The following is a 15,549-nucleotide window of genomic DNA, read 5'->3' as shown; positions in this document are numbered from 1 at the left end:
ATAGGTACTTTGTGCCAAGCACTATGTGAAGACTCTGGGGTCAGAGTACTCATGGTCTAGTAAAGAGGATGATGAATTCCCACTAGTTATAAAAGTAGAAGTAGCAGCTCTTCAGCTCTCCAGTTTGGATTGGAGATCAAGTTTCTGTTAACTTGTCAAAGGGAATCCTAGAATTTGGGTTTAGGGAGTGGTGACAAATAATTCTATTTTATAATAAGGAATACTAGAGTATCCTACACTATTTCTTGGAGTATCTAAGCTGAATGCCAATATTGATCTGCCAACTAGAAGAGTATAATTCCCTTTCCTGAAGTAACTAAATAAGGTATTTTTCCCGTTTGTGCTTTAGCAGGTTTTCCAGACATAGTTTGGGTTAACTAATATGGTAATATGGTTTTTAAAGGTAGCCAGAAAAACAAAAAGCAAAAAACTCTAGTTCAATCTTTATGACCCAGTTGCTTTTTATCACTAAAATGTGAAATTAGCGTGAGTGAATATTGATGGAATTTTTATTTATTTATTTATTTATTTTTTCGAGACAGAGTCTCGCTGTGTCACCCAGGCTGGAGTGCAGTGGCGGGATCTCGGCTCAGTGCAACCTCCACCTCCCAGGTTCACGCCATTCTCCTGCCTCAGCCTCCCGAGTAGCTGGGACTGTAGGCGCCTGCCACCACGCCCCACTAATTTTTTGTATTTTTTTTTAGTAGAGATGGGGTTTCACTCTGTTAGCCAAGATGGTCTCGATCTCCTGACCTCGTGATCCGCCCGCCTCGGCCTCCCAAAGTGCTGGGATTACAGGCGTGAGCCACCGCGCCTGGCCTATTGAGGGATTTTGACAACATAAAGGAACATCCTCTAGGGCATTTCCTAACCAGGAGACTGGCAGGAAATGAGATGTTTGTAACATGTTTGATGAGAGAGAGCAATGAAGGGGTACTTGAAAGGAGAAAGAATGAGAAAAGAAGTGTAGCGGAGCTGGACTGAATTTGGTCCTAGTGGTGGCAGTGGCAGTGGCGCTGGCCAAATGCTGTTAAAAATAACAAGATGGCCGGGCGTGGTGGCTCATGCCTGTAATCCCAGAACTTTGGGAGGCCATTGCAGGTAGATCACGAGGTCACGAGTTCGAGACCAGCCTGGCCAACATAGTGAAACGCTGTCTCTACTAAAAATACAAAAATTAGCTGGTGTGGTGGCACGTGCCTGTAGTCCCAGCTACTCAGGAGGCTGAGGTGGGAGAATCGCTTGAACCCGGGAGACAGAGGTTGCAGTGAGCCAAGACCACACCATTGCACTCCAGCCTGGGTGACAGAGTGGGACTCCGTCTCAAAAAAAAAAAAAAATGATAGCAAGTCATATGTTAATTGCTCCTTCACATGAGTAAAGTGTTTTCACATTTATTATTCTGTTTGATTCTTATAGCAGGCTTTATTTTAATTGAAGCTCTGAGATTAAGTGATTTCCCTAACAATAGCTTTTTTGTGTTTATGTTTGTTTTTGTTTCTGTTTTTGTTTTTTTGAGACAGGGTCTCACTGTCACCCAGGCTGGAGTGCAGTGGTGCGATCTTGGCTCACTGCAACCTCTGCCTCCCAGGTTCAAGTGATCCTTGTGCCTCAGCCACCCAAGTAGCTGGGATTTTAGGCACGTGCCACCATGCCTGGCTAATTTTTGTGTTTTTTGTAGAGACGGGGTTTCACCATGTTGCTTAGCCTGGTCTCGAACTCCTGGGCTCAAGTGATTAACCCACCACAGCCTCCCTAAGTGCTGGGATTATAGGTGTCAGCCACAGCACCAACCCCTAACCATAGCTTTTTTGACATAGCTAGACCGTAAGCCAGTGCCTACACCCCAGTCATTACTTATTACATTGGTAGGCATCTTAGAATTTACAAATAATTTTTATATATGTTATCTTATTTGACTGTTCTAACAACCATAAAGGTAGGCAAAAAATATTATTATCCCCATTTTAAACAAATCATCAAGGTGAAAAAACCTGTATCATCTTGTTTGATTTCAGCAAGTAGTTTCAATTAAAGATGTATGCAAACATTGCTTCATGCTTAAGTCAACTGTAGATTGTTTTTTAAGCAAAAGATGCAGATTTTGTGTGCCTTCTACTATTTTTGGTAATCTCTCACTTACAGATTTATGTGATCAGTTTGGCTGAACCCCGTCTGCCCCTGCAGCTGGATGATGCTGTTCGGCCTGAGGCAGAAGGAGAAGAGGTAAAAATTATACTTATGAAATATTATGCTTCCTCTCTAAGGGTGTCTGTGAATTGATTTTGAGCTCCATTGTTATTTAAACTTACTCTTAAAATCAGCAATTCTCAAACCTTTTGGTATCGAGTTGCCTTTTACATTATTAAAAATAATTAAGAACCCTACAAGCTTTTGTTTTTATTGGTATATATATCAATATTTACAGTATTGGGAATTAAAACATTTTTAAATATTTATTACTTTATTAAAAATTATATATACATTGCATACATGTTTGCATATGTAGTATTATGTAAATAATGAAGCTAATAACATTTTATGAAAAAATTACAGTTGTCCAAAGCAAAAAATAATTATTGTTAAGAGTGACATTGTATTTAGCAGTCCATTGCCTTAACCACTCAGCTCCCTCATCCTTCGGATGACATTCTGTTTATATAACCACAATTCTTTGTGATTTCTGGCTTAATAGACAACTAGATTCTCATATTGCCTCTGCATTCATTCTATTGTGATAATACACATCATAGAATCTTTAGCAGACTGCTCAGTATACTCATGAAGAGTGAAAAACAAAAAGTATTATTATGAAAAAGTAAGTTTGACTTCATCAACTTCTGGAAAGTCTCAGGGACCTTCACTGCTCCCCAGACCACATTTTGAGAACCACTACTCTATGTCAGCTTTTATCTGTTCCTTCAACCTGGGGCTAGCAGGTTAAATCCAGGAATCAATGAAGAAGTGGGTGGTTAATTTTTCTTATATCCCAATAATGAGGCAAGGCTTTGAGGGGTGGAGGAGGGAAAGAACCATTAATATCTGTTCATTCTTTGTCTTCTTTCCATCTCTCTTTTAACGCTAACTTCTCTCTGGCCGCACTTTGTGTTTCTACCATTATCTGATTTTCGGGCATAATATTAACGTACACACATCCTACTCAATTAAAAGTAAACATGGCTTCTAAAAGTATTTTTTGTGCTCTTCAAAATATTAGTAAAATTTATTTTTTTCTTTTCTTTTTTTTTTTTTTTAGGAAGGAAGAGCTACTGTTAACCAGGATACAAGATTAGACAACAGAGTCATTGATCTTAGGGTATGCCTCATTTATTTATTAAGTGAAGCAATTATGCCGCATTAGAGAGGGGCAGGGATACCATACCTGTCTCAGGCTTATAAAGCTAAATGGTATTTGCCTGACTGTAAGTATGATAATACAGGAAACAATTTCCTTTTCTGACTGACCCTTCCCCTAAAAAGAATTGCAGGCAACAGGAGCGATTAAATACTAGTTAACAAGATATTGACTTTCTTTGTTTTAAAATGACAAATGAATTTGAAGCCAGTAAATGATCTTGCTTCCAGGTGATATCTTTTTTAGACAAGTTATTCAGCAAATAGAAACATAACCTTTAATATCACTACAAAGTTATGAAAAAAATTACATGCACATTTGAGATCAACCAGGTGGAGATGAGTAATTAATGCTTCAATCCTTTGAATTTGATTGGAGCACCAAATTAAAAATATAGAAGCAGTTGGCTCTGGTGGTTTATGCAGTAGTCTCATGGGTCTTCTGTTTCCCTTTCTGGTTTGGTTGCAAGTGAAAGACAGTTTAGTGGTTTCATCATTATTGTAGTAAAACCATTGCATCTTTCTTAATATTTTGACCACATCTTCCTTTTTTACTTAAATATTCTACTCAAGCTCAAATTTTTTGTCACCTTAAGAGTTCTTCTTGGCTATTCTACCATCATGTGAGTCTACCCTTATTATATACTCATGTTATTCCTAATCATTTGCTTTTTGTCTTTTACCTTTTCCATTTTAATTTGTATAGGAAAAGCAAGCAGTAATCCAAAGTCCTCTTGATACTACCTAGAAACCTCAGGTTTTTCATGTATGTTGGCCACAGGAGTGAGACATCATTCTTTATTTATTTGCCCTTGCTAGTTGTTCACACAAGTTATTATTGGTTTGTGCCTCTAGAATTTGACCTGAGGAGTTTTTGGGTTTTGGGTTGTATTGTTTTGTTTAAATTCATTGCCACCATTGAAAAATGGGTTTTCACATTAAAATGTGGATGACACTTCTTAAAAAGAGGAGAATCTGGAACATGAGCTAGCATGCTAGATGGGACATATACAGGATTCTTACACTGTCTTTTGCTTTGCCCTGCACCACCCAGCAAATATCATTCATTTCTTTCATTCATGTTATTTGGCCCTTGCAAGTGTTCACATGCTTAACTCCTACTTTGACTTTACATTTTGGGAGATGTTGTGTACATTAGTAACTTTAAGTTTTTAAGCACCTTAGTTTCCTTCTAAACTACTGTCTTGGTTTGGTGCAGTGTCTCACACCTGTAATCCCAACACTTTGGGAGCCTGAGGTGGGAAGAATGCTTGAGCACACGAGTTTAAAACCAGCCTGGGCAACATGGCAAGACCCCTGTCTCCTTAAAAAATGTAAAAATTAGCCAAGTATGATGGCCTGCATCTGTGGTCCCAGCTACTCAGGAGGCTGAAGCAGGAGGATTGCTTGAGCCCAGGAGGTTGAGTCTGCAGTGAGCTATGTTTGTACCACTGCACTCCAGTCTGGGCAACAGAGCAAGATCCTGTCTCAACAAATAAAAAATAAACTACTATCTAATTTAGTCCCCAACTAGCTCTTTCATAGACTCTCAGCAAAGTCAAGGGTTAAAGAATTTGGAAATAAAAGGCAAAATTGCCATTCTTCTTCTATAATACAAACGTTCTAAGATATATCCTCCGTCAGGTTCTAGTGTAGCCTAACTTTTTTCTCGTATATGAATTGTTTTCTCTCTGAACTTTACAGGCAGGTGCCCTGATTAAAAATACTTCACCTTCCAGCCCCCAAGAAGGTTAAAGCAATTTTCATTCCTAGAAAAGTGAATTAAAATGTCTTTGGCACCCTTTTCATACATAGCACTCACATAACTCATATTCCAGATTGGCACGGCAAATTAGCTTCATCCTCATAGGTTAGCAGGTTGTTAGGAGGGTTTTCTCAGAACCTATTCAGGAGAGTTCCCTTTAGATCAGAATTGTCCCCTTTATTTCACCTCACTCTTAGGTACAGGTGAAGGTTGTCCTAGGAGTAAATGTTAGTCTTCCCTCTTGAGAATCATTGTTTAAGTACTTTTCCCAAATACAAATGGATTCGTTGGTTCAAAATTAGTCTATTTCTTTTATTTCTTTATCTAGACCCCCTCCCTGTACTATAGCTAGTCTACAAAATATTTATTATGTTCGTATTACAGGTTTCTTATACTGTGGAATATGTATTGGTCATCTTCAAAGAACACATCATTTTGTTGGGGAGATAAGACTAGTAGTGTGAGGTCTCCTTAATAGGGATGCCCTCCCTTGGGTTGCCAGGTAAGCATAGAAACTGAGCCATCTTTAAAGGTGAATCATCAGCTCTTTTTTGCTACTTGGTTTCACATGCCAAGGGGATAGACAATTCAGGACTCATGGGCATCCTAACCCTTGAGACCCCATGGCGTTCCTAAAGTTCTCTTTGTTTGCTAATACACCACATTATCCTCAGTGCTACCTCTGAAATCACACTATCAAATAGCCCCTACTATGTAATTCTGTAACTTTTTTTCCTGAATGTTTAGGTCTATTTTGGCATGCAGGGATTAAGAAAATAGCTATCTGAGCATATATTTTATAGTTCACTAATGAACCCTACTTTGACCCTGTGGGTTAATGAATGAAAAGTATCTGCTATTATGGTGTGGTTTCATCTTATCAATTACATATTTTTGTTTTGAAATTTGTCACCTTTGTCTTCACCATTCTTTTCTCTTGGACAGACTGTTAGCCCCTTAACTCATGCACTTGCCTTGACTTAAGTTACCAGTCTGTCCAAGAGAAAAGAATTACATTCATGGCAAATGCCCCCAGTCAGGCACAACATACCATATACATAATATTCTTGATGAGCTTAAAGTAGCCACACAGCACTCAGGGCAGCCTCCACTAACTGATTGGAAATAAGCCTATTTGCCATATCTCCCTGAAACTTTCTATTAACAAAGCCACAAAACGCTTAAACAAAGAAAAATTAGATAATATCAATAGCCCATCTTCTAACACATTGCCTAGCTCATTACTTTCAATACATATTTTCCAAACTAAAAATTAAAATCTCAACTCTTTAAGAGAAGTTTCGTAATTTTGTAGTATAAGAGATTATCCTGGCAATGTAGTTTTGATGCCAATATATTGAAACTTATATGACATTTCAGTGGTTTTGCAGTGTTTTCCCAAGTATGGTACCTTTACCACTGAAGGTACACAGTGATTTCTGGGTGTTAAACAGATGAACATTTTTTATTTTAATAGCTATACAATATAACCAGCAAATAAAATCCATGTTTTCATGGATACTATTGCTTAGAGTTAGTTAAGTTTTAAAATGTGATTTAAAGGAAAATATTAAGTACTAGTACAAGAGATACCCAGTATGACAGAAATGATAGTAGAAGGCAAAAGACAAGTTTAAGAAATGCTGGTTTGTGTCAGCAGTGGGCAGAAAATTGGGGACTCGGGGCTGCCATGAGAATGATAGGTGTTTGATCACCACAGCTATAGGAGTTCTTTGAAAGTAGATCTGGACATTTTGAAATAGTCAAGGGGAGGTGTCCTCAGGGATGTCATAACTGTTGACCTCAAGACCAATGCATCAGTTAGAAAAACATTTTAAGGATGCTCAGCACTGCTATGTATCACAGGGTCCCTCCATAGGACATACATACTTGATCTGCTAGCGTTTTTGTCATACGTTAGAATGAATGAATATGTGTTGGAATGTCTTGACACAGTTAACCTGAACACATACAGCTGGAATCCCCCTGTTGCAGTTGTTATTATATGTAATATAATAGCAATTGCAGACAGCTTGGTTTCTTTCTCACAGATATTCCTTTTGTTCAGTTAGAAATTCTACATAATTCTGGCCGAGCACAGTGGATCACTTGAGGTCAGGAATTCAAGACCAGCCTGGCCAACATGGTGAAACCCCATCTCTACTTAAAATACAAAAATTAGCCAGGCGTGGTGGCAGGCACCTGTAATCCCAGCTACTCGGGAGGCAGAGGTTGCAGTGATCCAAGATCACGCCATTGCACTCTAGCCTGGGCGACAAGAAAGAAATTCCATCTCAAAAAAAAAAAAAAAGGAAAAAGAAATTCTGCGTAAATCTGGCCAGGCATGGTGGCTCATGCCTGTAATCCCAGCACTTTGGGAGGCTGAGGCAGGTGGATCACTTGAGGTCAGGAGTTCAAGACCAGCCTGGCCAACATGGCGAAACCCCGTCTCTACTAAAAATACAAAAAAATTAGCCAGGCGTGGTGGCATGTGCCTGTAGTCCCAGCTACTCAGGAGGCTGAAATCACACCACTGCACTCCAGCCTGGGCAACAGAGTAAGCCTCCATCTCAAAAAAAAAAAAAAAAAAAAAAAGTTCTACATAAATCTGATTTTTTAAAATAATAGTTCCCTTTGGAATTAAATCAGGTATCATTTTAGAAATGTCTTTCCCACTGCCTTTTCTACTATCTCTCCTGACCCCTAGTCCAGCTTCACAGTAGTATCTCTGTAACCTGATAAACCATAAATGAACAGGAATTCTCTACAGCCATTAAAAGCAAAAGATATAGTGGGTATCTTAACTAAGATGATAACTTAAATAGGTATTTTTAAAAGCTACAAGTCTAATACAACATGGAAGTAATTTGTTGTGAGGATTGTAAGGCGCTAAGTACTATTAAAGATTGCTGTATAAAGTTTGGGTTTGTTTGAATTTTTGTCTCCTATCGAAATTCTTTCTCTCAACACCCTTACTTCTCTCCGTGTACCTGCCTCTCTTCTCCACAAAAGATATAATTTTGCTTTTTAGTGCTATGAGGACCTCAGGGAAAGGAATTCTATAAATGCAGAATATTGTTTTTCCCTTTATTTCAGATCTTTCACATAATACAGAATAGCAGTGTTTTAATTTTAATAACCATACTTTTGGGAAGTTTGCTATAGAATTTAAAAGTACTATTTTAATATAAGGAATGTCAAGCTTTTTTAGAACTAAAGTTCAAGGACTGGGTTTTTCGTTTTGCTTTTCTAAAATTAATTTTTTTAAGTGTAGAAAAATTAGTTTTCTGCTTTCTATTTAGTTTATCTTCTACCTCATGCACTCTGTAATCACCGTTATCATCTAACACCTAGCTCAGTACTAGGAGGCATATAATAAATATTTGTTTAATGAGTGAGGAGGAAGTATTTTTTTTTTACATATTATGGAATCATTAAAATATTTGTTCGACCCAAAACAATTTTTAGATTTAAACATTAAGGAAACTAATATTATTAGTATGGTTTATAACTTAAATGATAAAGAAGGCCTTTTTCCTGTTCATTTAGGTATCTTAAGGTAAGGGTAAGTATAGTAATGATAAAGTAAATATATAAGGTATTTGTACATTCCTTGTCAATTGAAAATAAGGTTGTTATATATTTGCATTGAAATTAACATATGTTGCATTCATTTTATGTACTATAGTTTAGAAGCATTTAATTTGAGATAGATTTAATATAATTACCCTATTAAACATACTTTTCTTTTGTTATATACACTCTGTAATCTTACTGATAAGTTGGATCATTGTTGATTTTTACCTTAACCGTCAAATTCTTACACACGTGTAGAAGTCAGTTGTAGTAATCAATATGTAATAGGGAAACAGTTTTAAAATGAGTCTATAAAAAACCGATTTTGTTTCTCTTTAGATGTGTTCTACACAAGAGTGTCTTGTCTTGATCAGGAGAAGAAAAAATACCATTACCATTTCTTATTTTAACTCTATTGTGTTGTTCTCTCATGTAATGATAATGCTTTTTGAAGGAGGAATAAATGTAGAAAGACAACCCAGCAGTAGGTACAAAAAGTTTCTCAGACTCTGATGCAGTCTGCTTAGTACTCTTCCTCTGCTAAATTAACTGACTAACCTGGGCCTGAGGACATTATTTTCCTCTGAGCAAAGTCAGAGAGTTTACAGGATACTAATCTTACCCGTTTGTCTTGTTCCAACCAGCAGAGATAGCTAGTCTGAATTCGCTCGCACAATGTGATTCTGTTTGCAGTAATGGGTATTCTTGCTAGTAAGATACGTAATCAAAATAGTTGAAGATGTATTTTGAAATATTTGTTTTTCTTCCTTGTTATTTACTTTTAAAGAACATCTTATATTTAGTAATTCCTTTTTGTTTAATTCTTTTCCCATCTACCCCTGTGATTGGTGGTTTTCAAATTAAACCATTTAAAAGCTAGAATCTTCTAGAAAATATTCTCCAGTATGTAAATCCTAGGTGGAAATTAGGATGTATTAGAATTGTCATGTGAATAACTGTTCACTGTCTAATCAAGTAGGTGCCGTCTTCCTATTAGCAAGTGCCTTGAAGAAACTAATGAGAAAAAAATCATTTTTCTTATATATGACAGATCCCCATAAATGTTACACATTAACATAGTTGTTTGTACAATCAGGAAGTGAAGAAGTACAGTTTTTTAAAAACATAATTGGTGAAATTTCTATTCATATTAAATAATCTATGACAACCAGTTCAAAACATAATTGGTGAAATTTCTATTCATATTAAATAATCTATGACAACCAGTTCATAAGTTTAATTTCCATTTAGCAAGATGTTGAAGTGAGTTTAGGCCAGGCGTCGTGGCTCACACCTGTAATCCCAGCACTTTGGGAGGCCGTGATGAGCAGATCGCCTGAGGTCAGGGGTTCAAGACCAGCCTGGCCAACATGGTGAAACCCGGTCTCTACTAAAAATACAAAAATTAGCTGGGCGTGGTGACGGGCACCTATAATCCTAGCTACTCAGGAAGCTGAGGCAGGAGAATCACTTGAACCCAGGAGGTGGAGGTTGCAGTGAGCCAGGTTTAGTTGAACTAGCTAAGAGGCAAGCGGCAATAAAATGTATTCAGTGACCCTCTTATAGAATATATTCTAAATGAAATACATCTCTGTACGTTTGTCAGTAACAGTGAAACAGCTTTTTGCTAAATAGGTCACTAGGTTTTTGAAAGCAGAAGATTATGCCATTTGTTTTGATTGGATGAACCAGACGTTTCACTAAACCACATAATGTGAAAAAAATGCAAGTCTTTTTCTATAGTTTAAATGTAGACATCTTGAAAATGAGTAAGTAAATAATCTAATAAATTATAAAGACCTTTGAAATGGTTTTGTTTTATGAGAAACTATTGATTTGTAACTTTGAATGTAAGTTATAAAATAATGTTACTTAAATATGACCAGTTTACATGAATGTTTTTATCTGATCTGCAGAAATTCAAGATTATTTAAATATCATTCTTTAGAGTGAAAGAAATGTAATCATTCCATTAACAGTGTTTTCACAGGGTACTACTGTGTAAATGCAGAAGGGGTGAGCCCTTTGATATGGGAGAAGTAATTGAAATTCTCGTAATGAGACTAAGAAGACACCTTCTTCACCTAACTCAGTTATTCACAGCTAACTTAGTGGTTTGAGGTCACATGTTTTACTAAACACCTACCTAGTCATAGGATAGCTATTTTTTAAAAATATAATAAGCCAGGACCTAAAGATAAGAAGTCACTTCTTTTGACCAGAGAAGTGGACAAAAGTTAGTCTAAAGTAGAGATAATTACCTCTAGAGCTTTCTGGTCACCATCACAACTGATTGAGGCTAAAAGTAAATAGGAGGACCAGAGAAACTGAGAAAGAAAGGAGGGAAAGAGAGAGAATAGAAAGAACAGGCAACTGTGCTGCACAGTTGGAGCGCTACTATTGTTTTATGTACCACATTGGAAATCAGTGTCATGGGATGCCTACCCCTTTTATTGTATTTTTTTCTTTTTAATTTCTTAATCTAATTGAACAAATACACAAGTATCTGCAATTGTATTGTTGTAATGGTTAAAATAAAAATACATGGTTTTTATTCATTTATTGTCAAATACCAAAATCTTACTTAGAACATTAGTATGCTGCACAAACATTGCTATGTCTCACTTTATGGGTTGGTTGCCTTTAAAAAAAAAACAGACCATTCACAAGTAAGTTGTTTCACTAATTGTTAAGAAACATTTTTCTTTTATGGAATTCCTACAAATTAAAACATCTGCTCACTAAGGATTTCTGGTGAAATACCTTTATATGATCATATATAGTCATTGTATTCCAGCATGCCTTTTTGCCTTGTATTTATTCGTGTCCTTTTGTCTTCTCTCCAATTATTAGAATTTTAAAATGTTGAAAGCAAGAATTGTTAGGTTTCCACAGTGCCTAGCCCACAGAGTTAGTGCTTAGTAATTAAGTACGTTGATTTAATTAGATTTTATTACTGTCTTTTAGACATCAACTAGTCAGGCAGTCTTCCGTCTCCAGTCTGGCATCTGCCATCTCTTCCGAGAAACTTTAATTAACAAAGGTTTTGTGGAAATCCAAACTCCTAAAATTATTTCAGGTATGCTTCAAAATATTTCTCTTTAATTTTTAAAAATAAATTTGCTCTCCCCAGAGTTGCTTTATATTAATAAAATTTTTAACTTGAGAATCCCAAGTGTCCATTAAGGTTTATTGCCATGAGACTACTATTTTGAAGACCATCTTATATAGCAACAATCATATATCACCAACCTTAATAAGTACATTTTCTTATTCCAGGAGTCCTTTTGTGATAATGATTGTAATGTGAGGCAGTAACACACAAAGCAAGATTCTTGTTACAGAACTTACACCAGGAACTACTTTCATTATATAGATTTCTTTTGAAATTAGTATTGCAGTTTTGTTTTGTATAAACTGCATTGTAAAATCAGTAAATACTAATGATGGGAAAATTTCCTTAATTCTTGTTGCCCAGGCTGGAGTGCAGTGTTGTGAATTCGGCTCACCGAACCTCCACCTCCCAGGTTCAAGCGATTCTCCTGCCTCAGCCTCCCGAGTAGCTGGGATTACAAGCATGCACCACCACGCCAAGCCAATTTTGTATGTTTAGTAGATACAGTGTTTCTCCATGTTGGTCAGGCTGGTCTCGAACTCCCAACCTGAGGTGATCCATCTGCCTCAGCCTGCCAGAGTGCTGGGATTACAGATGTGAGCCACCACGCCTGGCTAATTCTTATTCTTGTATGAGAATCTTGTCTTAATCATTTTACCCTTTTTAGATTTGTTTAACACTAGAAAGTGTGTTACAAATGGCATTTTGTTACAAATTCACAATTGAACATTGCATTCTTAATAATTAGAAAAATGATTATTCCAGGCTGGGCGCAGTGGCTCATGCCTGTAATCCCAGGAGTTTCGGAAGCCGAGGCGGGTGGATCACGAGGTCAGGAGTTCAAGACCAGCCTGGCCAAAATGATGAAACCCCGTCTGTACTAAATATACAAAAACTAGCCGGGCGCGGTGGTAGACGCCTGTAGTCCCAGCTACTTGGGAGGCTGAGGCAGGAGAATCGCTTGAACCTGGGAGGCAGAGGTTGCAGTGAGCCGAGATCGTGCCACGGCATTCTAGCCTGGATGACAGAGCAAGACTCCATCTCAAGAAAAGAAAAATGATTATTCCAGCTCCTGGGGAAATTTTTTTAAAAGAGGAAAAATGATGAAGAATATCTTTTTTCATTTTAAAAAAAAATTTTTAACAACTCCAAAGAGGCTTTAATAGTTTTGAAATTGATGCAGAAAGGGAGCATATATATCCACAGAAGTGAAATAAAAGCATAGCCAAAGAAGTAAATCTGGTTTAAATATAAACTATTTAGAATCACATAGAAGACGATGTATATAGACTATGATTTAGCCACAATTCTTCATTTTCCAGTTTTTGTTAAAGTGAGTTACCTGAGTATAAACTTTTTAACTAGAGGTTTGCATTGATAAGCTTACAATTGATTATAATAATATAAATATAAATGTTTACCTTTCAGCTGCCAGTGAAGGAGGAGCCAATGTTTTTACTGTGTCATATTTTAAAAATAATGCATACCTGGCTCAGTCCCCACAGCTATATAAGCAAATGTGCATTTGTGCTGATTTTGAGAAGGTTTTCTCTATTGGACCAGGTAAGATTTTGGCAGTTATGTTTTATCCAAGTTAATTAATTATACAGCAGTTATAATTTTAGAAACATTTTACTTATATAATGTACAGACACTTTGAAAGCTTAAATTATTTTATCTGCTGACTACACAAATGCTAGACTTTGAGTTAGAGATAATATATTTGGGTAGACATTTTCTTAAAAGTAATAATAATAATAATATGGTCAATAGTACTTTAAACAGTTGAGCATCATTCCATGTGAATACAATTATAAACATATGTATTCTTACAGAGGAATGCTGAAGAAAATTTTTATCTTGAGAATATGTCATTTTAAAAATGCGTTTTTTGAAAATATACACCATCTGAAATATACCTAAGTATATATTTTAATATACCTCAGTGCAGTTAGAACAGAATTAGCTCCCATTTGGACTCTTTTCAGCTCCCTATCAGCACTGAAGAGCAGGTAGTTGCAGTGGTCAAAGAAATATATGTTTTTGTCCTTTATAATTTCTTACTCCTGTAAGTTTACAGTGTACCTCTGTCTAATTTGCTATCAATTTTATTCCAGAGCTGTTCTGTTTCACTATTTTGTTTGTATTGTCCTTACTATTGGTAATGTGCTGATGTCCATTAGAAACTACTAACAAATATGTTATATTTAATAAATTATATTAATATGGTTTTTAAGAAATGTTTGCTAAAAGTCAAGCACAGGCACATAATCATGTGGCAAATTCTTTTTTGAAGCTAATTGTAAGTGAAAAGCCAGCGTTACTTTATTTAACACTTACCAAGTTATTTTATATATGTTTTTTGATACCTTAATAAAAATTAAATACTTGCTAATAGAGAAACTGGCAAGATCCTTAAGGGTCTTAATTTTCTGAATTTATTAACTAGTTATTTGTTGAACACCTGCTGCTTATATAACCTTGTGCTAGGTACCATGTACATAAAAGAAGAACCAGCCAGCACTTCTCAAATGTTAATATGCACACAGATTACCTGGAGATCTTGTTAAAATACAGATTCTGACCAGTAAATCTGGGGAGAGGTCTGAGATTCTGCAGTTCTCACAAGTCCTGGGTATTGTTGATGCTGCTCATTTCCAGATCATGCTTTGAGTGATAAGGGAATCAGTATTGTGCCTGCTCCCAAGACTAAGACATACATACATATCACAGTCATAGGGAATAATCAAATAATTTTCACAACGAATGATCAGATTGTCCTATACCATCAGCAAATGGGTGTTAATTATGTAGTATAAATAGTAACTGTAAAAAGAGAGAAAATGGAGTTTGCTAGAGTCACCATAAAAGAAAATTCAAACTGAGATGTACTTTAAGGACAAAGTAGGATATATAGACAACAGAGATGGAGTTCTAGACAGGAAGCAGAGTAAGTAAAGAGCAAGAACTACACAAGAAAACAAAAATAAGACAAGTTAGTATTAAGAAGTGAGAAATATAGGTTAGGATTAACTTACGAAAGCATAAAGGTTTTAGGGTTTTTTTGGTCATTTTATGTCTTACTACAGTAGTCATTTGGGAACCATTGTAAGTTTCTGAGCAAGGATGTATTATAGGAATATTAGTGAAGTGAAAGATGAGTCGAGCTAGAGTCAAAAAGACTGGACAGGAGGAAAAGGCACTGAGGATATTAAGGCTGGACTGGATATTAGCTGGACTGAGCTAATGGCTCTTAATATCCTCAGTGCCTTTTCCTCCTGTCCAGTCTTCCTGACTCTAGCTCGACTCATCTTTCACATCACAAATATTCCTATAAATGACTACTGTAGTCAAATGGAATACGTATGTTACTTTATTGGTAGAGTTTCACTTAGTTTGAGTCAGGTTTTAATAAAATTGAGAAGAACTCACTATCTTGGTCATAATTGAATATATTTTTAAATATTGAGAAGACACCTCAGGATCTTGCATTCCCCCAGGGTTCTCATGAACCTCTCTTATTAATTTACATTTGGTACGGCTTTTATTGCACGACCGTAGGAGTTTATAATGAACTTGCTGTCCAAGAGAATGCTCAAACAGATGGTTCATCAGAGGTCCTTCCAGCCCTGTAATATGAAAATAATACCACTGGAATCCAACTAAATAAAAGTTTGTATTTAAATCCCAATTTATCCAAAATTGAAATCAGTGTTTGCTCTCTATTTCTTTTATTAAC

At 36.3% G+C, this 15,549-nt stretch overlaps 1 protein-coding gene across 1 annotated transcript in view; it reads left to right on the top strand.

Annotated features, from left to right (window-relative positions):
- The window catches only part of DARS1 (aspartyl-tRNA synthetase 1), an 82,914-nt gene that overhangs the window by 53,408 nt on the left and 13,957 nt on the right, over positions 1–15,549 (top strand). Inside the window, exons 6-9 of the mRNA XM_001155169.7 lie at positions 2,146–2,226; positions 3,257–3,316; positions 11,663–11,774; positions 13,239–13,373. Of these exons, the coding sequence (XP_001155169.1) occupies positions 2,146–2,226; positions 3,257–3,316; positions 11,663–11,774; positions 13,239–13,373 (388 nt within the window). The remainder of the gene's footprint in view (positions 1–2,145; positions 2,227–3,256; positions 3,317–11,662; positions 11,775–13,238; positions 13,374–15,549) is intronic.

Source organism: Pan troglodytes, chromosome 13 (genome assembly GCF_028858775.2).
Source record: "Pan troglodytes isolate AG18354 chromosome 13, NHGRI_mPanTro3-v2.0_pri, whole genome shotgun sequence".
NCBI classification, from domain to species: Eukaryota; Metazoa; Chordata; class Mammalia; order Primates; family Hominidae; genus Pan; species Pan troglodytes.
The sequence above is the reverse complement of the archived record's forward strand: the minus strand, read 5'-3'. Positions and strand labels throughout refer to the sequence as shown.